At 39.4% G+C, this 22350-nt stretch overlaps 1 protein-coding gene across 12 annotated transcripts in view; it reads left to right on the top strand.

The window, feature by feature from the left end:
* r3hdm2 (R3H domain containing 2) overlaps nucleotides 1–22350 on the top strand; it is a 60422-nt gene that overhangs the window by 23456 nt on the left and 14616 nt on the right. For 3 of the 12 annotated variants that reach the window (XM_085457664.1, XM_085457668.1, XM_085457660.1), the window contains exons 3-16: nucleotides 7360–7519; nucleotides 7949–8104; nucleotides 8245–8467; nucleotides 9071–9112; nucleotides 10145–10231; nucleotides 10379–10499; nucleotides 10603–10681; nucleotides 11247–11306; nucleotides 11595–11735; nucleotides 13055–13163; nucleotides 15141–15236; nucleotides 16276–16325; nucleotides 16989–17042; nucleotides 21911–22143. In XM_085457664.1, coding sequence (XP_085313790.1) covers nucleotides 8309–8467; nucleotides 9071–9112; nucleotides 10145–10231; nucleotides 10379–10499; nucleotides 10603–10681; nucleotides 11247–11306; nucleotides 11595–11735; nucleotides 13055–13163; nucleotides 15141–15236; nucleotides 16276–16325; nucleotides 16989–17042; nucleotides 21911–22143 — 1231 coding nt within the window. In that variant the 5' untranslated portion in view covers nucleotides 7360–7519; nucleotides 7949–8104; nucleotides 8245–8308. Of the gene's footprint in view, nucleotides 1–7359; nucleotides 7520–7948; nucleotides 8105–8244; nucleotides 8468–9070; nucleotides 9113–10144; nucleotides 10232–10378; nucleotides 10500–10602; nucleotides 10682–11246; nucleotides 11307–11594; nucleotides 11736–13054; nucleotides 13164–15140; nucleotides 15237–16275; nucleotides 16326–16988; nucleotides 17043–21910; nucleotides 22180–22350 lie in introns of all 12 variants that reach the window. The other 9 variants (XM_085457666.1, XM_085457657.1, XM_085457658.1 and 6 more) reach the window with 7 other exon arrangements.

Below are 22350 nucleotides of genomic sequence, written 5' to 3'. Positions count from 1 at the left end.
GGCGCTTTATATTGTAAGGTAGACCCTACAATAATACATACCGAGGACTATATCGCACTCCACTGTGATATAATGAAGTGTCACGGTCCCATAGCTTTCCATTGCCCTGGAGCTCCACCCATTTGTAGTAGTTAGTGCAACAGAAGATGCCTGGGACAGTTCAGCCATAACTTTAAACTTTTCCTGCTCATACATGCTTCGGGAGTTCGGCCTCCCGTCTGCAGCTAAACACCCCAATAGCTTTTGTAATAGCTTTAGCCCGGTCGGACTGGGCAGCAAAGGGCTGCTTAAATACCGAAAACTCCTCTGCTCCTCCACTTCGACCGCTAGCGCTGGCCATAACGATCGCTTGACAGACCCACCATGCGCACCATACACATACTTTTTTCTTCTTTTTCGAATCTTTGGATCATGTGCGTGCCGAACCGTGGAGTGGGATCGGTTCGGATTACGGATCAACCGTGATCCGTTGCACCTCTAGTAAACCCTGTTCAACACTGGTGTTGATACACCTTTTGATTGATATTTAAATATGCATATCAGGTGTACAAGGTCTCTGTTTTTCTGCTTCATCGCTAACATAGACCCCAAGCAGTTATCCCTTTTGCCACAAAATAAAGAAATAAAATGCATTATTTTGAATGAGACAGCATGGTTACGATTATTTTGGTCATTGTTGTAATTTCATATATTTTACATGATTATTTAAGTTAACAAACATCATGCAGTCCTTGAAACATGCCTCTTTATACATTTGATCTTTATACATAAATCAAATGAAAACAAGTCTTGAAGTGTATATGGTGGGGCAAACAGGGTTTTTCTACTAGGGAGTTGGCCCATAGAAGATGATGATTATGAATTCAACCCCAGCTCATTGCTGGTTCCTGCCAGCATGCAACTTTAACTATGGGAAATTTCAAGATACAGACAGGGGCAAATAGGGGCTTAGGCAGCAGCGGACTTGTGTACCTTGGTAGACTTGCATGGCAGCCTCGGGGGTAGTGATGGAGGCCTAATCTGACAGTTAGTTGGCACCACCAGTATAGGGGCTCAAGAGTTGGCTGGTCGCCTTGTAATCGGAAGGTTGCCGGTTCGAGCCCCGGTCGTTGTGTCCTTGGGCAAGAAAAATACTAAATTACTACCACACACCTTGACAGTGACCTCAAAAAGCCTTTTACTAATATCTTGTGATAAGGATAGCAGAACTGTTATTTTTAAATGGATATTTTAAATTTCATTTTTTTCTTATATTGATAATTTTTTAAATAAAAGTGGTTATTTCACAACTCTTATTTACTTGTTTAGTTTTGGCCCACATGGAATTCAATATTTTTCTTCATCACCCACATTCCTGCACTCTTGCCTTCATCAATAATGCATCCAGGATCAAGTTGCCCCCTCTCTCTCCACTGGCGTTTGTTCATTATGCAGAAAAGATAGTCGTTTATGTAGCTAACACATCTTTTATGCCATCACCCACTTTGTCCTTGTGTGTTTTATTTTGTTAAGTTTTTTTCTCTTTATATACGTTCTTTATGTTTTTCCACATGCAACAGTGGAAAAACGACTTATACATAGGGTATAAGTAGTGAGCCACAGAGAGATGGTTACGGAAAGGTATGTAGGTAGGTAGGTAACTAGGGAGGAAGAAGAGGGAAGGAGGGAGAGAATGAGTCATAGCTCGTCCCACAGGACTGAGTGGGCTGGCTGAGTGGAGGAGGATGGCGTCAGCACCAGGCTTGACAATTTAAGAAGACACATTAAAAGAGGAAGAAAAAGAGAGGCAGAGAGAACTAACATTTATTAGTGGGTGGAAGGAGAGAGAGGTATTGATAGGAGGGGTTGATGTGGAGGGGGTGGAAGGCAGGAAGGGGTATCCTCATAACACAGAGAGAAACGAGGGGGGGTGGCAAGGAGAAGAACGGAGAGAAACATAAATGGAAGAAGAGAAATCCTTTCTTCCGCTACATTCGACCATTTATGTTCCCCTCATTTGTGTTTGAGTGCTGACAGAATGCTTTTTTTCCCCTCTCTGTGTCCTTATCTCTAACCCATATAATGTTCTTAATCCCTTTCACGGAGCTTGTGGCTGAAAACTATATAGACAAATGACTTATCTACAGATATTTAAGTGAAGCAAATGTGCATGGACCGCTATTCTACAGTCCCGAGTGCTCTGCCAGCGCCCTCGTCCCCTCCCTATGTGAAATTGTGCAACCAACGCAAAGGGGAATCCTCTCTGACACAGACAAGCACTGCTACGCACACACTGCGAGGGCTGCTGATATATGATATGTGCAGGCACTGAGCTTGCACAAACTCTGCTTTTACTACACACACATCAGCCTCCACTCTGCGAAGACATAACCTTGCTGCCTTTTGTGAAATGGGTTCTCTCTGACGTCAAATGGGCGAGGCGTGCAGCTGAATACAGAGGAGATGAACTGGGTCGAAGCTGCCTGTGTACGTCTCCCACTGCTCTCTGTGGGTTTGTGTGTGCATGCTCACTCCTGTTTGCAGCGATCTGCGATTTCATTCACCTTCATCTTTCATTCAGCCTCTGCAGAGAAAATGGAGAGGCATTCTTGCTACGCATGCTTTCCCATTATGAAATTTGAAATGATGCAGTGAATGAACTAAAAACTAGTCCTAGGTAGCAGCTATTAAGTTACCCTGAGAAAATTATAGGAATATACTGTGATTGTTCTGTTTATTTACCCTCTGAAGATTCCAGTGTATTTCTTACTGTTCTTATTGTTATGGTTTTTTCCTGAGGTGTTTCATGTTTTTAACAGTTTACAAACCCCCTCCCCTAATATTATCATACTCGGCTGGAAATGTCCACACTGGACTGTTAGTACTCTACGTAATAGTTAGATATATTAGAAATGTATGTCTATTATTAACTACCATTCCACTTGTAAAACTGTGTTTTTCGTTGGGTTGACTGATTTATTTTTGTTGAGGACAAAGAATTTTAAACTGGCCCCAAGTCTCATTCTGTTAGGCATTTGTTGTGTCAGCCAGTCCGTAGCATTTGATATCAATAATCTTACTGCATTTATAACCGCCATGCAATTCCTTTCATTTCTCTGGCTTACCGGACTGCTAACTATTGCAGAGACCCTGACCCAGCCTGACCAGATGGAAGCTAAATTTGACAGTGAGCTCATACCTGCAGACAATATTTAGTCTGGCTAGCTTACTGTCTGCAGTGGTTATATGCATACTGTGTGTTTGTAATGGTGTGTGTTAGTTTTAAGGCAGTGTTTACCAGCCTTACTGCCTTTCTCTCTCACACACACATAAATGCGCACACCCGCCCCTCATTTCTGATTCAGGGATCCTTTCCAGTCTCAGCTTTTGATGTGGTAACCTAAACCAGTGGGCTGGGTAGCTTATCAGAATCAGAATCAGAATACTTTATTGATCCCTGGGGGAAATTATTTTTTGTTACAGTGCTCCATTTTAAACCAACATTAAGACAAGACAGACAATACACTAACTAAGAATAGTACAATATATACATATATATATACATACATACATACATAAGTCACTCATAAATAAATAGTTGGAAAAGAAACATGTGTAGTTGTAGCAGCAAACAGTGTGTTAAGTGGATGCGTTGTACAGGGAGATGGCCACAGGCAGGAATGATTTCCTGTGTCGTTCAGTGGTGCTTTTCGGTAATCTCAGTCTCTCACTGAACATGCTCCTGTGACTGACCAACATGTCATGGAGTGGGTGGGAGGTGTTATCCAACATTGTCTTTATCTTGGACAGCATCCGCCTCTCCGACACCACCTTGAGGGAGTCCAGCTCCATCCCCACAACATTGCTGGCCTTACGGATTAGTTTATTAAGTCTGTTGGCATCTGCGACCCTCAGCTGAGACACATATGACCTATGTGTCTCAGCATGGACCCTGTCATCAGGGTCCGTACTACTCTGCAAGACCAGTAATGTGCATGATGTGGGTCAAAGTGTCCTGCACTGCATCATGACAGCTGATGAGGATTGACTATATTTGTTATGTTGTCAGTGGGTGGGATTTGTGGACCTCGGGTAATGTCAGACATACACAAAATCTTACCTCTGCAATCAAACACAAGTAGTATGTGAGAGTGAATTGTGCAAAAGCAAAAAAGCTTGACAATAGCAAAAAAAGTGGCATAGGTTAGTAATGACCCCACTGTTAGCTTTCGGTAAAAATAAATAATCTGCTGCATTGCCCGTGTTTTTTGTTGTAAGGTATGGCATAGAAGATGGCATCTGGGACTGTAAAGTCTAGCATTGCATTGTGCAGTGAACTTTACAATATGACACAGATGGTAAAAACAATTTGTGGTTGTACCTGGCTTTGTGGAAACATGCTTTCGACATAATTTGCAGTGTATGCTTTTCTAACCACATTATTAGTTTGCACAGTGTTATTCTCATGGCTTTTCATGTTGCCTGTCAAAACATTGATGGACTGAGTTCTCTTGCCTTTATATTGACCATGTCTCATATTTATATTGAAGAAAAGTTATTTTGTGATTATTATCAGTTTTATTGGCTGCCCTAGCAGATAGCCAAAGTGAGATGTCAGCATCAGGCCCTCCACCACATTGACTGAACTGGGGCACAGGAAGGAAAGAGCAGTGCTGCTGCTGATAATGTAGTTGTTCAGTCTACAGTGTCCAACCCTTAATATATCATAATGTAATCGTGGTGTATACATTTTTGATAAAATGGTCAAAAACAACTAAGGCTCAATCTTTACAAAACCTGTTGTTGCCCTGTTGCTCATAGGAAGTTTATTTGATTGTTAGGGCTTTTTCCAGAATACTATAGGGCAGGGGTGTCCACCTCCAGGCCTCAAGGGCCGGTGTCCTGCAGGTTTTAGATGTGTCCTTGATCCAACACAGCTTATTTAAATGGCTAAATCACCTCCTCAACATGTCTTGAAGTTCTCCAGAGGCCTGGTAATGAACTAATCATGTGATTCAGGTGTGTTCACCCAGGGTGATATCTAAAACTTGCAGGACACCGGCCCTTGAGACCTTGCAGTATAAAGTGGCTTGAGGTGTCTGTTGTGATTTGGCAATATATAAGTAAACCTGAATTTATGTGAATTTAATATAGACCCACACACTATATAGTGATATTGCCCATTGTTTAGAGATGCCCCATTTAAAAAGCCAGGGGTTAATTGTTTAACAGTTTATTTTGAGGCTAGATGTTACAAATCAGGAGTGGTTTTGACTATGAAACCACACATTTATTGAGCCTGTGATGCCCTGGATATCCTTTCAAAATGTTTGGATGGCAGTAATTTACAAAATAGACTTAATGTTGTACTCACAATTCCCTGAAACTAGTGAGTTTTCCTCATAAACTCTTTAGGAAAGTTTTTTTTTATTCAGGTCACAGGGTAAGGGAGCTTGAGGCTGTTTCCCTATAGATTGCTAACTAGTCTTTTTGCAACCACAGGTGTTGCCACTAAAACAGATTCAGGTTGAAGGAGATAACTTTTCTTTTGTTTACTGATTTAAGAGACCTTAAATTGGTTGTAATATCAGAGTGCTCTGTTCATCCTTGCTAGCTAGGAGAATGAAGACACAACTTTCCCTTGTCATGTCTATACCAGGCTATACAGTTGGATAAAAATGAATGATAAATGCTGCTAGTGAATGTTTTGACATCATGTCCCAAGATGTTTTATCAAAATCAAAAGGAATATCGGTGTCATAATGCACATCGGTGGGAAAAGAAAAATAACAAGAAGAAAGATTCTGATAAATATGCAGCAGTCTGAAAGGTGTAGTCATGTTTATCATCATTTAGAGCAAGGAAAAGCACAGAGCAGGTTAAAGGCAACTGAAGAAGCCTCACTACTCACTTATCAATTCAGTAGCATTAATTTGATGTTTTACTACTTGATATCCTGTGACCTAGAAAAATGAGAAACCACTTTGTTGTCAGTGTAAGATTGCCTGAACTTGAGAAGGCGAAAATGGAACACTCGTAATGGCGTATCCGGGCTCTTGCTGTTTCTTTTTTTTTTTTTCTTGCTGTATTTTCTCTGCTACTGTCCTTCCATATCTCTCTCTGTACACTGAAATCCTTTTATTTATTTTTAATATCATTGTTTTTCTTCCTGTTTCACTGGTACTCCCTCAGCACAAATGGCACTAGTTCAGAATGACGTTATCATCTCCTTGGCAACCCCTTGGGCTGGTGTGTGTGTGCGTGCACGCGTGTAAGAAACTGGGAGGAGTGTTGATAGAGCAGAGATCATAAGCGAGGGATGGGCAGAGGAGGAGGGGATAGGTAAAGCCGGTTTATTCATAAGCACCCCACTACTGGCTCTGATTCACAATTTCTCCTGCAGCCCCTCCCTTACATTAAGCTTGCACAGTTTGCTCAGCCAGGAGATTTGAGACTGACGTTCGAAATGAATGAATATATTTGCTTTCGAATCAAAAATCTTTCACTCTCTTTGTGCAAAACTGCCCTGCAGAGTGCGGTCAAGCAGGAGCATGATATTATTCTTATATGATCAAGTCGGCCACATGTCGGCGTAGCTGAAGTTTTGTGTAAGCAGAATATGGCTGGGACCTGTGGGTGCCCTGGTCAGTGATGTAGTGTAATGCTGCTGATGACGACTTTGCTGTTACATTGCCTGGGTCTTTCCCACACTGGGAATCCCTGCCTCATTTTGAACACTGTATCTATTCTGTTCTACAGCATGGCACAGTGGTACAGGCATGGATGTACATGAATCTTCAACAGTGCACGCAGTGCACATAATACAACAAGCGTACTTATTTGATTTATACAATTATATTAACAAAGCTGCACAACGTGCTGTTTTTACTCCTGTGTGATGGAGGAATATAGGACTATATGACCGTTTATTTGCTAGTGAGGCTGTGTTGCTGTTCTTGCATGACACCAGAATTTTAAAAAAGTACTGTTGGCACTGTTCAGGACCTTTTTTTTTAAACAGGCAGAAATTTTCAGTGTGCTAGACTCTGCCAGATGGTGTGTGTCTGCTACCTTTCTGCTGGGATGAATTGCAGAGGAGGAACACATTTTTAGCGCTTTCTCAGAAAGCACATCGTGAAACATGGAGCCCACACTGTAGAAACTAATTATAAGCAGTGACAAAGTCAACAATTTAGCAGTTTAAGGAAGATTAATCCTGCTTTAGCTGCTACTTTTTAAAACCTGCCTGCTGCTAGGTTTTGAGCTTTCAGCTGCTTTGTCCCCCTCCCTCTTAGAAATAGCAACAGCAGCAGCGATGAGTCACTCAGTGTGTGAAACATGACGTCATCAGTGTCTTCCTCTTCTGCTCTTGGTATACAGGACTCCTGACTGTAGGACAGACCATGCTGCTGCACTAAGCTGAAGAGCGAGAGAAGGAGAGAGAGGCCGCTGAGGACCCCTGAGGTGGTGGCCGGTCGTTTGGTGCCCCTCCCACTTGTCTGGCTGGCTGGCTGCTGCCTCTTCAATTCATCTGATTGCTGTAGATATCTTTTTTTTCCCCCCATGTGCATGTTGTTTTTCTAAGGTTATCCTAAAGGTGTGTCATTGAGAGCAGGTTTTGCACCTATGTTGGGAAATGTAGACCTTAAAATTAGTTACTAAAATTAGTTACTTCTGCATTTCTAGTTTTTTTTCATTTACAAACTGTGATTTATTTTTGTCTGATGTTTTTAAAAAAAACAAGAACCAAATAACCAAAAATAGCCTCCCTAATTTAAACCTAAAAAGTTTTTAGATGCTACTTTTTAAAGTTGCTGCTGTTAGGTTGAGCTTTCAGCTGCTGTGTTCCCCCACTCAACTCCACTTGAGTGTCACAAAGCGCAGTAAAATGTTACATTTATATATATATGTATGTATATGTGTATTATGTATCATAATTTGGGGATTTTTCTCTCTCTTGTCCTTATAGCCCTTCCCCAGAGGCTAAGACTTGCTATGGACTGCACTTCGCCCCCTGCTGCAGCCCAGTCGAGTACACTACGTTAGTGGGTCCCCACAGCTTTCCGTGTGGTTCCTGTCCAGACTCAGTGAACAGAGTCCAGCTCCGATCTGGTACCACCTACAGGTAAATGGTGTTAAAGTACATTCTCTCTGTCTTTTTTGGCTTTCCTTGCACAGTTTTTGCCAAGTGGGTAGCCATTCTATGCAGCGAGTGCAGAACTTCCCCTTCTTATATCTATCTTCTTTTTTTTTTTTTTTTCTCAGCCACTGCTGGGTCCTCCACCCAACCCCCTCCCCACTCCCACCCTCCCCCCTTTCCCCTAAAAAGATGTCAGTGAGCCTGACAACGGACATCCAGCAGGAGGGAGAGAGTGGGCCACTTATTGAGCCCTGCAGTCGAGGCAAGACCTCCCCTCAACCACAGGGCACCAAAGAAGGAACTGGAGAGAGCCTGGAGCCGGATGATAGCTCTCCACAGGATGCACAGGTAGGAGAAGTTGATCATACTGGTGATAGTAAGTTTGCATTTAGATGTTAAAAAAAGAAAAGAAAGGAAGTTGTATTCCACATAGTTCTAACGCATTTCCTCTCTTGAGAAGGACCATTGTTGAATTTCAGGGCTGGTAACAATACCCAGTAATCAGCTGTTTGTTTTGTTTTGTGACTAGTAAGCTAACCAATTATTGTTGGTGTTACGGATGTTACGGATGAGGTGGATTCAAGTCAGGAAGTTCATATTATTATTATTTTTTTCAAATGAAGCTACCTTTACCTTCTATTTTATTGGCAAATATCTTATTGTGCTTGACAAACATTGTTGTCTTTTGAGTAACACATTACCAAAAATTTTATTCCTTATTTTGCTGCAGGTTTTTTAATCAACGAACAATAGCGTTATTATCCCACATGTTGTGTAGAAGCTTTGAGTTAGCCAGTAATATTTAAACCTCATTATGGTTTATACTGATGAATGCAGAACAATTTCTTACACACATGTTCATTTACTCCTCAACTTTATGTACCCTATTTAGTTTGTGTCTAATATACTGTAATTTAATTAATAAAATGATTCAATAAACTATTCTTTTAGAAGCGGGCTCCTAACCACAGCCATGGAAGGAAAAGGGCCAAGGTAAGTGTCTGTGGTTAGATTTTTTTTCTTTTTAAATAAATTTATTCAAGTTTATTCTTAATTCCTTGAAATAATCCCCGTGCTATTTTGTTTGTTTGTATAAGGCGACCTTCCATTATTAACACTGTAATCCTCTCAACTACAGAGGAGCACCTCCTTTATTGGCTTAAAATCTTAAGTCCAACTTTAAAAGTAGCTGTGTTAGACTGACCTCTGTAATGATAAGAGAAAAACAGATACAACCAGTTACATTTTACAACTAGATGTTGGTTTGCAGAGTAAAGGGAAAAAGAAAATCAGGTCAGCTGTTTCGTGAGTATGGCGACCAAATTGTACGTAGCATAGTAAAGTAACATTTTCATTCAGTTATGTTAGTAATGAGTTATGGATACTGTAGCTCTCTTAAACTGGCTTTACCTTACTTATATGTATGTGTAATTGATTTTGGACATTCGGACATTGATAAATATGACATACCAGTGTTTAGTCATTCTTGATTATGAGAGTTCAACCCAGTTATTGCGTTTTTGGAATGGTATTTTAGTATGACATACCTTGCTTAACTAGTTCCCAATGCTTTCATTAGATAATGGCTCTCATCATGTCACTTAAAGGTTTAATTTTCTCTGGGGTTTTAACTAACAAATGAAGTGTTGTCATTACATATGCTGTATTGAAGATTTGTGTTAGCCCTGTGCCATCTTGGGTCTTTCTTCATTAGCTAATATCATTGTCCTGAAGGCTCGAGAGACATTTATGCTGTTGTTTATGCGATAGAAAGCCTAACATCAGAATTTTGGCATGGTACACAACGATGTTAATGAAATTCAGAGTTTCCTTGTATCAAAATGCTAGGTGCTTGTATTTTACACATGGATAGATGTAATAGTATGTTGTTGTAGTAAATTATAGTTGGAAAGTCTGAGCATAAAATCTAAAATCTAGCTTAGAGCAAATCGCACTATTTCTGTGTTTAGAATATAAAATTGTAACACATTAGCCTTACAGATAATTTGTGTGGTAATCTTTCAGTCTAATGCCAAACTGAAGCTGGTACGAAGTCTTGCAGTGTGTGAAGAGTCCTCCGGTCCGTTTTCCAATGATGGACCACCAGAATCGGTAACGTGTTTTGTTTTATTTTTTGGTTGTTTTTTTTGGTTTTTTGTGGTTTGCAAGTCTGTTTTGACGGGATTTACAATGCTTAATAGGCAAAATTAGTAAATGCACAACCTGCAATTTGTGTAATAATGAAAAGCGGTTTTCTAGGATATCATCCAGCTTCACATCAGCTGTCCATCTGACAAAGAGGAGGAGAAGTCCTCGAAGGACGAGTATGAAAATGAAGAGGAGAAGAAGGACAAGACTCCCCGAAAGATGCTGTCACGTGGTAACATGCAAACTCTCACTTCATAAAAGTATCTTTTCCTATCAACATCTTCCCTTAACTCTGTCTGATTATGCCCCCCCCTCCCTTTTTGTTTTTTTAATAGACTCCAGTCAGGAATATACTGACTCCACAGGCATCGACGTTCACGAGTTTCTGGTCAACACACTGAAAAACAATCCCAGGTACGGGTCTGACGGATAAACATGTTGGTAATAAGACGAGCACAATAATAAATTACTTATTAAGTAAGATAAGTGCTATTGATTTATACCAATCAATTTATAAAATTGATTTTTCCCATTTTTTAACAGGCTCAAATAGTGCAGTTCTTTGTCCAAACTATGAAAATATGAAATAATATCAAACTTGATAGCAATGATTTTATTTAAATTGCATTTTTTTTTATTGTAAAATCAAATATCATTTGTTTTTGACTAGTTGTTAAAAAAAATCTGCACTCTCTAAATATCTTCATTTTCATCCTGAAAAATTGGATGTTGTGTCATGAGATACGATCTACGCCTGTACAGGCTTCTGTACATGAATTTTACTTTTTTAGATATCTGAAAAACAGCAAATTTTGGTGTCCTGAATTTTGAGAACACTTTTTTTTTTTTTGTTGTGTGTGTGTGTGTGTGTGTGTGTGTGTGTGTAATGACATGTCAGTAGTATACTTGCTCCACTATTCAGCGTCTTGCTCACCTCTCTGATCTGTCCCTCACTTGCTTTCCCTCTATGGCTCACCAGGGATCGAATGATGCTGCTTAAACTGGAACAAGATATCCTGGAGTTCATTAATGACGACAAGTAAGCCACGTTCTTCATATCACTCACATGTTTTTAAATTTAGCCCTCCCACCTTCAGTTCTTATTATTTATAGTGTGCTGAGGAAATGAGAGAATTATGTTAAGTTGTAGTTGTGTATTCTGTAATTAAGAATACTATTTGTGTATCCTAACAGTTTGAAAATCTATCTTTATCCTTTATAAATATTGTTTTTCAAATGTCCTAAATAATCAGAGAATTAAAACCCAGCTGTGGGTAATTTGCTCTGTTGAAATAACCTGCTTCATGCATTTTTATCTCTGTTTCAGTAACCAGTATAAGAAGTTTCCACAAATGACTTCTTATCATCGTATGCTGCTGCACCGTGTGGCTGCCTACTTTGGCATGGACCATAATGTGGATCAGACGGGAAAGGCTGTCATCATCAACAAGACGGGCAACACACGCATGTGAGTGTAGTTTGTCTTTGGCTCAGATTTCAACTAGTCTGGTTAGTTAGAACGTCAAATTAATGCTCAAAGTTCAATCCTGTTCCAAGACAAAACACAAGAGGCAATGTATGTGATATCAGCAAGAGTACACAAAAACTTTATTTTAGATTTAATTACTGTTCATTAAATAAGTTCAAATTAGGACATTGGCTGTGGTGGAAAAAACACTCAGCACACAAGTTTGACTCCCTGCATGTATCGCACCCCCCCAAAAAAATCTAATAGATTTTTATCAGTTTTATTTAACTCTGTACCATTGTTTCAACTAAGAAAGAAGTACATTTTTAATATAAATAATACTTGTATTGAGGTATCGATTGTGCCAGCAGCAGTTTCACCTTAGATCAGCGGTCCCCAACCTTTTTGGCGCCACGGACCGGTTTATGCCCGACAATATTTTCACAAGCCGGCCTTTAAGGTGTCGTGGATAAATACAACAAAATAAAACTAGTACCGGTACCGAAAAAAAAGATTTATTCATAACACACGTGAAAAGACCCAGGAAAACAGAGTTAACGATAAAAACAATAACAAAATAACGCTGAAAACCGATTAAAAACCCTGAAAACCATACATTTCACACCTGAGCCTCAACTCTCGCGGCCCGGTACCAAGCGACTCACGGACCGGTACCGGTCCGAGGCCCGGGGGTTGGGGACTGCTGCCTTAGATGTTAAAGTGGACAAAAATACTATGTGAGGATTTGTTAAAGAACATGTTGACAAATCGTTAGATCTAGAAATGAAAGAACAAAACATTTGACTCCCTTTGGAGGTACCAGCATTGCAAAATTTACTGTTTTTTCCCTAAAGTTCACAAAATTTCACCAGTTCAGTTTTATCTAGGTTTATTTACTATATTAGTTTTCAGAAATCCACTCAACTTTTCTAGGCATGATTGGATGGAAGTGCATTTAAGAACATCATGTCTGACACTGTCAGATTGGGCATTAAGCTTTCTTTAACTGTCAAATCCCCCATGTGGAGTTTGATTTGCACGGATGTGACAGCATTGCAGGCAATAGTCTTGTGAGTTCAAAGCTAGTGTCCTGTCTCATGCACGATTTACTTAAGCAGAATATTTCCAGTATTAAGAACCCAGCTGACGCAAATTAACTCCTGCTGTGACACATGTGGGGCAGTGCTTTAGAGCTTTGGACAACAGTTTCTTTCCCAGATTCTCCCAAAATTCTTGTCTTGAATTCATGTGTGAAACGAGCTCATGTTTAAAAGTATGCTTTTTGTCCTCCACAACGTTTGTTTTTTTTGGTTGTATAGCCCAGAACAAAGGTTCTCTGAACACATCAAGGATGAACGCAACATGGACTTCCAGAAGAAGTTCATCCTTAAGAGAGATGATGCTAGCATGGATAAAGATGATAATCAGGTACATCGATTGTTATCACAAGTAAATGGTAAATGGCCTGTATTTGTATAGCGCTTTACTAGTCCCTAAGGACCCCAAAGCGCTTTACATATCCAGTCATCCACCCATTCACACACACATTCACACACTGGTACCTTGTAATTTTTTGTGTGTATACAGTGGTTCATTTGTTTGTTTGTTTTTGTCACTTTCCACGCATGCTAGTGTTTTTAGCTCCACCAATGAGTTGGATTCCTCGCTGAGTAACAAAAGCTTCTGTAGGCTTGTCTCAAATAGTTTTTCTTAATAACTTTAAAAGAAACACTGTATGTAAAGCTAGTTCTCAATCTTGCTGCCACATGTTACAGCTTTTGGAGATGGCCCCACAAAAATAAAGGGACATAGCTGGATTTAATGGCATGTGGTGTTTGACATGTTTTCATTCAGTCAGACAACAGATTGCCGAGGCATCTGGATGTGTGAACAACAAGCATTGCAGCAATTTCTTGGCTCAGTCCTGTAGTCATCTTACATAACCTTACTGAGGAGGCTAATTAGCTGTGTCAGTAACAGTTATGATAGAATGCAGGGTTTGGCCACAGAATGGCCATTGGCTTACAGTATACTGTTAAAGTAGCACAGTTATCAGTTAGGAGTGAAACTGCATTTGTTATCAAATATGAAAATTGATACATTTTTAATCTGCAGAATCTGGAAACATACCACATATATTGCATTCCTAGGCTATGTACAAATAATTGCATTTTTCTGTCTGATCCTGATGCAACCATTGCATTTTAGCTTTTTGCTTGGTTTCACATCCTATGGTTTCCATATACAGAATCTTTTCTTATTGCTAAATTGTGGTGATAAATTTAGGATGATGACTGGGAACTGCTTGACTGCACCATTTCCTTTCTAACCTAGCATCACCAATATCATTTCTGTATTAGTTATCGTCCTCCTACTTTCATACAGTTCATAGTCTTTAAGACATTTCAAAATCTTCTTGATGGCTAAGCCTAACATTATGACCACTAGTACAGATGAATGTTAATTACCTTATTCCAACAGCAAAGGTCAGAGAAAGACAGCAGCAGAAGGTTTTTCTGAGTGTATCCAAACTCCCCATCAGCAGTTATGAGTGTCTTTTTAGAGCTTTCCAGTAATCAAATTAGGGAATGTATTAGAGGAAATCCAAACTGTTTTGGCTTTGGCTTAGAATTTACAGGAATTAAATGATCATCGATGCTCGAGTCTGTGTACAAGATCCCCTGAGGACCTGTGTGTTGCACCCAAAAGAGTAACGAAGTTCCCTGCAGTGGTGGTCATAATGTGACAGCTTTGGGGACCCCACAATTGTGAAACATGTAGCACAGAAATTCAGTGCAAAACTCGAATTTATCTGCTGTATTGTTAAATTTGATCTATGTTGAAGAGCTATAAAATTATACACTTTTATAAAAACATTTTCAGTTTATTTCAAAAGGAACTTGATCTTTGCATGCTTCGATATTTGAGTAGCTCTTTAGATTTTAAATTAAACCTTAAATTGGACATTTTCAAATACAGAGACAATTCTCCACTTTGGAATTAGGAGATTCTCTGTCTCAAAATTGATTTTGTTTATTTTGTTTTCTGGACCAAGTTTATCACACCATTTTATTCATTTCAGCAGTGTTTGTTTGGGGCTATGACACTTTTTCCTAATGCTTGCACAGATTTGTCATGCTATCTTCTATGATTCTATGTTCTCTCACGTTTGTGGTGTTAAAAATTCCCACGCTGACTCATCCCTTGAACACTCACTTCGCACAGTTTTCATTCTGCTGTCTTGTTTTGACAACAGACATCTGCTCTTCCTCACATGCTATTGTTATCTTGTGCATTGCTGCTACTTTTCTTGACAGCAGGTTGCACAAAGTGTGACTATACGTGTTTGAAAATTAAATTGCATGCTTAATTATTTTACATTGTCATTCTCTCCCCAAATGTTAGATCCGCGTGCCGCTGCAGGACGGGCGGCGTAGCAAGTCCATTGAAGAGCGAGAGGAAGAATATCAGCGGGTACGAGACCGGATCTTTGCCCGAGAAGTAAGTATTGAACATGGATGGAGGAGCAAGTGCTTGCAGTGCATATTTCCTCATATGTCAACAGCACCAGTGTTTACTCAGTCAGGTTTACTCAGAAATTAATTTCTTTGTGATAAACTTCCACAATATCAACAATTACCTTCACTTAGTAATTTACTTTGTGTTAAACTGACTTTTAATGAACTGTTCTTTTTCTTGGGTTGAATAATTGACAGTTGTATTTTGACCAGATGCTTGTGGTCGACATAAACAAGCTTTGGACATAATTTAATGGGATTTCTGACTGTTTGTCTTGGCAGAATTAGTAAAGTTCAGTACAGTTTGTTGTTTTTCAGGAAGAACCTACATTTTAAGCACATTTACACATAATGATCTTAAAGAGTTAAGATCAGAAAGACTTTATGTTAGCTGGATTTATCCGTCCTATTAGCTGCTTTGATTTGTGTTCAATGTGAGATGTCTGAGGTATTCGTCCTCCTCTATCATTAGTGTTTAGTGTTTTTTGAGTTGTTTGGAGCCATATAGTCTGTTCTCCACTTAGCTAAAGGTAACACCTTGGGCTTACTGATCTTAAGCACTTCCCAACTTTTTGGGATATTATTAGAAAGTAAGTGATCAGAATCATGTGATAATCCTGGAATCTGCAGTTCGTAACAAACGCGTTAGAAAGGAAAAAAAAAAAAATCCTTTTTATCATTCAACCTCAGAGCCATAGCCATAGCATTACAGATCCTTCAGAGTTTCATCGTGCTGCCTTTCCAGTGAGTCCCTCATCTCAGACGCGCTCACTCAAATGGCACCGGGTTGGACTGCTGGCAAGAGTAGTCCTTGTTGAAAGTGTAGACTGTTGAGAAATGGGTCCTTATTATTTGTCACACTGAATTTGCAGTCTCTTGTGAGGTTCTTGATCCCACACTGGGAATCTGTGCTTTATTTTATGCCAAATACTCATAAATCCAAGCCTGTAAACCTTTTTGAAATGGAAAACACTGCTTGTCTTAAGTGCTCTTGAAAGAATTATACATTTCATAATGTGCAGGTGTCCTTTTTTTTACAGTCTTCTCAAAATGGATACATCAATGACAACAGGTAAGATCCTACGTTCTTCTGAAGACTTCAATGTTTGTAGTTCATAGACTTCATCATGGCCATCTCTCCTATTAACACTGTATTGTGTTAGGTTTTAGTTATGAGAGGTAGGCAGCTACCTCATTAAAATATTAAGAAGTATCTGTATGAGTTTAATTTTTGACTTCTTGCAAGTTTGCCTTGGGTAAAATTTGATTGTAGAGAAGAAATCAAATTTCGCTTTTTTTTTTTTTAAATCTTTTTTTCTTTCAAATGATTAATTTTCTAATTTCCCTGATGTTTTGTGTTAAAATTACTTTGAGTGACACTGTGTTTGAGAGAGATTTGTGCATAGTGGAATGCCACTTTTTTCCTTCTCTCTTATTTTAATAAGAAAATAATTTGACTCACAGGCAGTTAGACTAAGACGACCCCTAAGCATCCTGTCCGTTGAACTTGAAAGAGTATGATATAATATGCTGAGAGAAACGGGAATGATTGACCAGTCAACTTTTTGCCTTGTGTGCATTTTGTTTTTCTCCCTTATTTCTTTGGGTGGTGAAAGTTGCAATGAACCTTCCTCTACCTCTTACACCACTCGTTGTCATTCTTCTATAAACCCTATCCTGTTTTCCACTCCAGTCCTGTAACTCTAGCGTTTTCTCCTAATGTTAACCCCAACAGACTTTCCACTGAGGGCTACTGCTCTAGCTCTCAAAAGAGGAGGCAGATCTTTAGGTATTGGGCTACTGCTGACTGACTTGTGTGTTGCCATGCCCATTTTTCAAAGTGGTTTGGTGATGATAGTGGTGACCTGTGGTGGTTATCTTTGCTTGGCATAGTCGGCTGATTAATGGCTATTCCAGCATTGCACTTTTGGGCTTCCCAAGACCCATGCATGGCTGCTTTGTGGTTTCACTGGGGACTCACTGACCTACTTACCCTTCCACCCATCCACCATCAACCACATTTTTACACAAAGTAACTGCATTGCTTTCACAGTAATCTGTTTGTTTTGTGGTTGACTCAGTCTTGTAGTTTTTGTTAACATGTCAAATGTTGCATAGTATTGCATAAAATATACAAGTAGTGCGCATGTGCAGTAGTGCTCTCCAACTGACATGGTCATTTGAAAATAAGAACCACGAGGCCCTTTATATTTTGTGTCCAACAACTAATAATTTTCCTTATTGATAAATACTTTCTACTTTCATCTATACAGTGTTGGGAGATGTTCATGATTACTAATGAGTACTGTGTAGTCTCTTAGATGGAAGCCATAAAAATGTCTCATGCATCAATAAATACTTGTATATAAAAACTAAAGTTAAAAGTCCAAAGAGATACTAAAAATATCTTTGTTTGCATGCTTAACATGCTTTTAGACCTTTGTGCCCAAACTGTTCGACCTGCCTCAGCTTTGACTCTGATTTCTATAGCTATCCCATGCTACTCAGATATTATCATCAGATCCTTGTAGTGTTTTATGTTGCCTGAACAGATCAGGCGTGTTGTGGCGTATCCTGCAATACCAACATTTCCACTTGTCCTTAAACTAACCTCTGTTAGTGGAGCTTTGTCGCTGCTCAACATAAACACATTACAAACCTTAAGATCTAATGTGTCTTTGCCGTTTAGGAGTGGTATTAATGTTTTGGTACGCATGTGTACTTGGTTTAATTGGAGGAGCAAATACGTTGGTAACTTGTGAATCAATAAATATAAATATCAATCAATCAATCAATCTTTATTTATAAAGCACTTTTCATACAAAAAAAAAAAATGTAGCACAAAGTGCTTTACATAGTTAAAAGCAGCCCACCCCACCCTCCAACTCACTCCCCACACTCTCATTAACATAAATGATGTGAATACACACATATCCCCCCCCCCCCCCCCCCCCCCCACACACACACACACACACACACACACACACACACACACGCGCACACTTAAAGAGTAAAAATTGGGCTGGGCTTGCATGAGCCAAGTGAGGAAACACTATAACAGGGAGCCGTCTGCACCGGTCACAGACCGCAGCCTCCAGGCTGGGCACACAGCAGGAGGGAGGCCAAGGAGCCCCCCAGCCAGGCTGAGAGGACCCCCAGAGACCCAGCAGCCACAGTCGATCACAGCCCCGGTGCAGAGAGCGCCCTCTGAGGAAACACTGGAGATATGACACAATAGGATATATACAGGGTAAAATGATAAAATAAATAAGAACAGGATACAATATAAATATAAATAGAGTAAGAAGATTAAAAAATGAATAAGAATAAAATCAATAAATATTAGGTAAAGTCTAAATTAATAATAGAATAACAGGATAGAATAAATAAGCATAAAATAAATAAACGCTAAGTAAAAGCTAAATTAAAAAGGTGGGTCTTGAGCCTGGTTTTCATATATGGTTTTCATGCCTCTACACTTGGCATCACATTCTGTTGTTTTGAAAATGCTGCCTTTAGGGAGTTACTGGAAATTTTCATTTGGATTAGGATGAACTGATTTGGAATTTGGTGGTCAAAGGTAAAAAAAAATCAGATAGGCCATGTTTTTGGGCTAGGCTTTAAAATTCTTATGGAATAATCCACTTGTAAGATTTAGATTAATAATAGGATAAAGTTTTGGCATTTTGTATACAAAAGCTTAAAGGCAGAGGCCAGACAAACATTGATAAAACTGGTGAAGGCGTACAAGATGGTAATTCCAGTGTTTTTATTCTGTAAATATAAACAGGATCTAATATATGTTCTGCTGTTTGTAACATGTGTTTGTGTAGTGAAATGTAGACGTTTTCAGACATGACCCTTCTATCATATTTAAGAATTTTTTAAGTTTTTTTTTTTTTTAACCGTATGAGTAGTCCACTTAAAAAAAAAATTCTGTTATCACTTAATTTATGAAAATTTTAGAAGTTTAACATGGGAATTGAAACAGAATTATGTATGTTTGAAGTGTTTTTCTTTCCATCTAAATGTGCTTATAAGAAATTTTAACCTTTTAGAGAATGCATGCTGTTAAAATACACCCCTAAAATCACAGACTTGTTGATGTTCTTCAGTTTAATGAACCCACATAAAAGCTCTTTGGCTATAATAACATCTAACAAGGAAAATGATTGAGGTGCAGAACACCAGGAGTCTTATCTCCCCCTCCTTCCCTTGTTTGTGCATGTGATGGGGGAATGCTGTCGTGGGGAGATGAAATATCATGTGATCAACAGCAGAATCCCTCCTCCTCTTTCTTCTCATCCTGCTCTCATCTTTGTCTGCAGATCGAAGCGAACAAGTGTGCGACTGCTTGTACAGAGAATGTCAGAGCACCCACCCTTCCTTAAAATAGGCTGTGCGGAGAGAGGCCTCAAAATAGATCCCCCCCCATTAATTCGGTCTCTGAAATATTTATGAGCCACAGCCACCTTTTAAGCACTACTGCCTATCACTATGGTTTTACAACCATAAACACATCTTCGTGCTCATCATGGAGATTTCCACAACCTGTCTGACATATTATGAATTAATTCCAGTCTTTTCTCTGTACATGGACATACTCTGTTCATAAACCTCCAGTGATGGGGTAAAAAAACATTTACAGCCCTGGTGGTTGTTTTTCTTTTCTATGCTTTTTTTTTTTCTTGCATGCAGGGTCTTTGTTCTACAATATTTTAGCAGCACAGTTGCATTTTTCTTTTTAAAGTTTTAAAGTTAATAAATTCCGCTTTCTTTCTTTTTTTTTTTTTTCTTTCATGTTCAGCTAGAACAATAGTATTCTTAATGCTGCCACTTAACTGGCAGACCCAGTCATTCACGTGATAGTGGATTTCCTCAGAGTGGTGGTTACTGTTTCAGCATGATCATTAGTTTTCTTGGCAGCTACCCTTATCTAGGGTGACAGCATCACAACAACACGTTGTGTGTGAACACAGCAGTGTAGCTTAAAGAACTATATTGGTGAAGCAGTTGTAGTAAGTGTGTATTTTTGTAAGTATTGTGTGTGAGAGTCTGAGTGCTGATGTACATCTGCTCTTAATGAGTGTTTATGTACATTTGGTATTAATTCAGTAGTGTATGTGTGTTTTGTTTCTATGCTATTTGCTGTCTCAGTGAAAAGACGATGCATTTTTAAGTGCATGCATGATTGTTTCATCTGTGTTAATATGTTTAACATGTTTATGCAAGTATATATGTCCTCTATGGGAATGGTGTCTACAGTCTTTGGGCCTTTTCACACCTGGAAATACAAACTAGGTTCATATTTTGTTAAACTGATCTGGTTATTATGTGAATGGAGTCTAAAATAGTTTACGTTCCACGTGGACTTGATACTGATTTGATGGGGATGTGTCTGATATACACATGCATACATACCGGCCTCACTTTCTTTATTTTCACATGCCATTGCTCTGTCACAATATACCTGAAAGGTGTCAGGTTTTAACCCTTCAAGTCCCTTGATATTTAAAAACAGTCTCGGCCTCTCTCTAGCCCAGGGGTGGGCAACTCCAGGCCTCGAGGGCCGGTATCCTGCAGGTTTTAGATGTGTCCTTGAACCAACACAGCTGATTTAAATGGCTAAATTAGCTCCTCAACATGTCCTGAAGTTCTCCAGAGGCCTGGTAACAAACTAATCATGTGATTCAGGTGTGTTGACTCAGGGTGAGATCTAAAACCTGCAGGGACACCGGCCCTCGAGGCCTGGAATTGCCCACCCCTGCTCTAGCCTCTACCACAGAGTGTTCTAGTTTTCACAGTAGAAACAAACACAACTCGTTCTGGACCGAAGCCACCTCTTTTTGTCAGGTTAAGTTTGACTGTTTGGTCTGGACCCAGGCCCATATGTCCATAAGTTTTAACTACAGTGATTTTGGTTGGTATCAAACAAAATTTAAAAAGTCTAGACCAAACATGGTAGGTGTGAAAGCACCCTTAGATGGTTAATGTGTGCTGAGCTCTTGGAAATCTGTCTTTGTGTCTAGTGTCTTTGTAATATCTTCTTACATCCTAGTGTTTGGAGCATCTTTTGCATGTATGTTTTCCTTTCTGGATGGGTTTGTGTGAGTGTGTGTGTGTGTGTGTGTGGGGGTGGGGGGGGTTGTATTTTTTAAATTTGAGACATTATTATTTGGTATGTTGCCTGAGTTTGTATTGTGGTATACTTAACCAGCAAATATACATCTGTGTTGAATGCTCCATCTTTAAAACCTCTTAAACTGTGTGTACTCTACGCTATTGGTGACCTTACTCTGCTCTTCTGTTTCTGCTCCCCCTATCCTTTTCTGTCTTCAACTGTCTTTATTCTGCTTCCACCTACACACCTCTGCTTCGAACTCTCTCTTATATGCACACCTTTTTTTTCTTCTTCTTCTTCTTCTTCTTCCTTTTTTTTTTTTTTTTTTTTTTTTTTAAAATCTCCTCCTTCTAACCCTATACTTTTTTGTCTTTCTCTTCTGGCTGTGCTTTCTGTAATTTGCACATTCTCACTCACCTTTCAACTCTTCCTGCTACAACACCTCCTCTACTTCATCACTACTTCATTCCCATTTTATTTCCATTATGTCATCTCTTATCTTTCTTTTTTTTTCTTCCTACTCTGTCTTTTCTCAGAAACCGCGAGAGCTCCAGCCGGGCATCAAGCAGCCGTCAAAGCAGCACGGACAGTGACATGAAGTGCCTGGAGCCAAGGCCTTGGAGCAGCACCGACTCAGACAGCTCTAACCGCACTCTCCGGCCACCCGTCACTAAGGCCAGCAGCTTCTCTGGTATCTCCATCCTTACCAGGGGGGATAGCCTTGGCAGCAACAAAGGCTCGCAAGGGAGCTGCAAAGGCTCTCGCTCTGGTAAGGTTTGGAGAAAAGTGGAGAAGAAGCATTTAGGTAGTATGCTATTAGCTTGTTTTATTTTACTTGCCTTAAATGAGTAGTACAACATGGAGAGATGGATTATCTAGTCATGTAAGCTGTTTTTTGTATAAAACATAATGAAAAATTATGATAGAACTGACCGAACGTCATTGTAGTTTAAGAATTAGCTGTGTAGCATAAATT

This window comes from Copadichromis virginalis, linkage group LG5 (assembly GCF_057382275.1).
Source record: "Copadichromis virginalis isolate Kocher_CV1m ecotype Utaka linkage group LG5, C_Virginalis_male_GT1.1, whole genome shotgun sequence".
NCBI classification, from domain to species: domain Eukaryota; kingdom Metazoa; phylum Chordata; class Actinopteri; order Cichliformes; family Cichlidae; genus Copadichromis; species Copadichromis virginalis.
The sequence above is the reverse complement of the archived record's forward strand: the minus strand, read 5'-3'. Positions and strand labels throughout refer to the sequence as shown.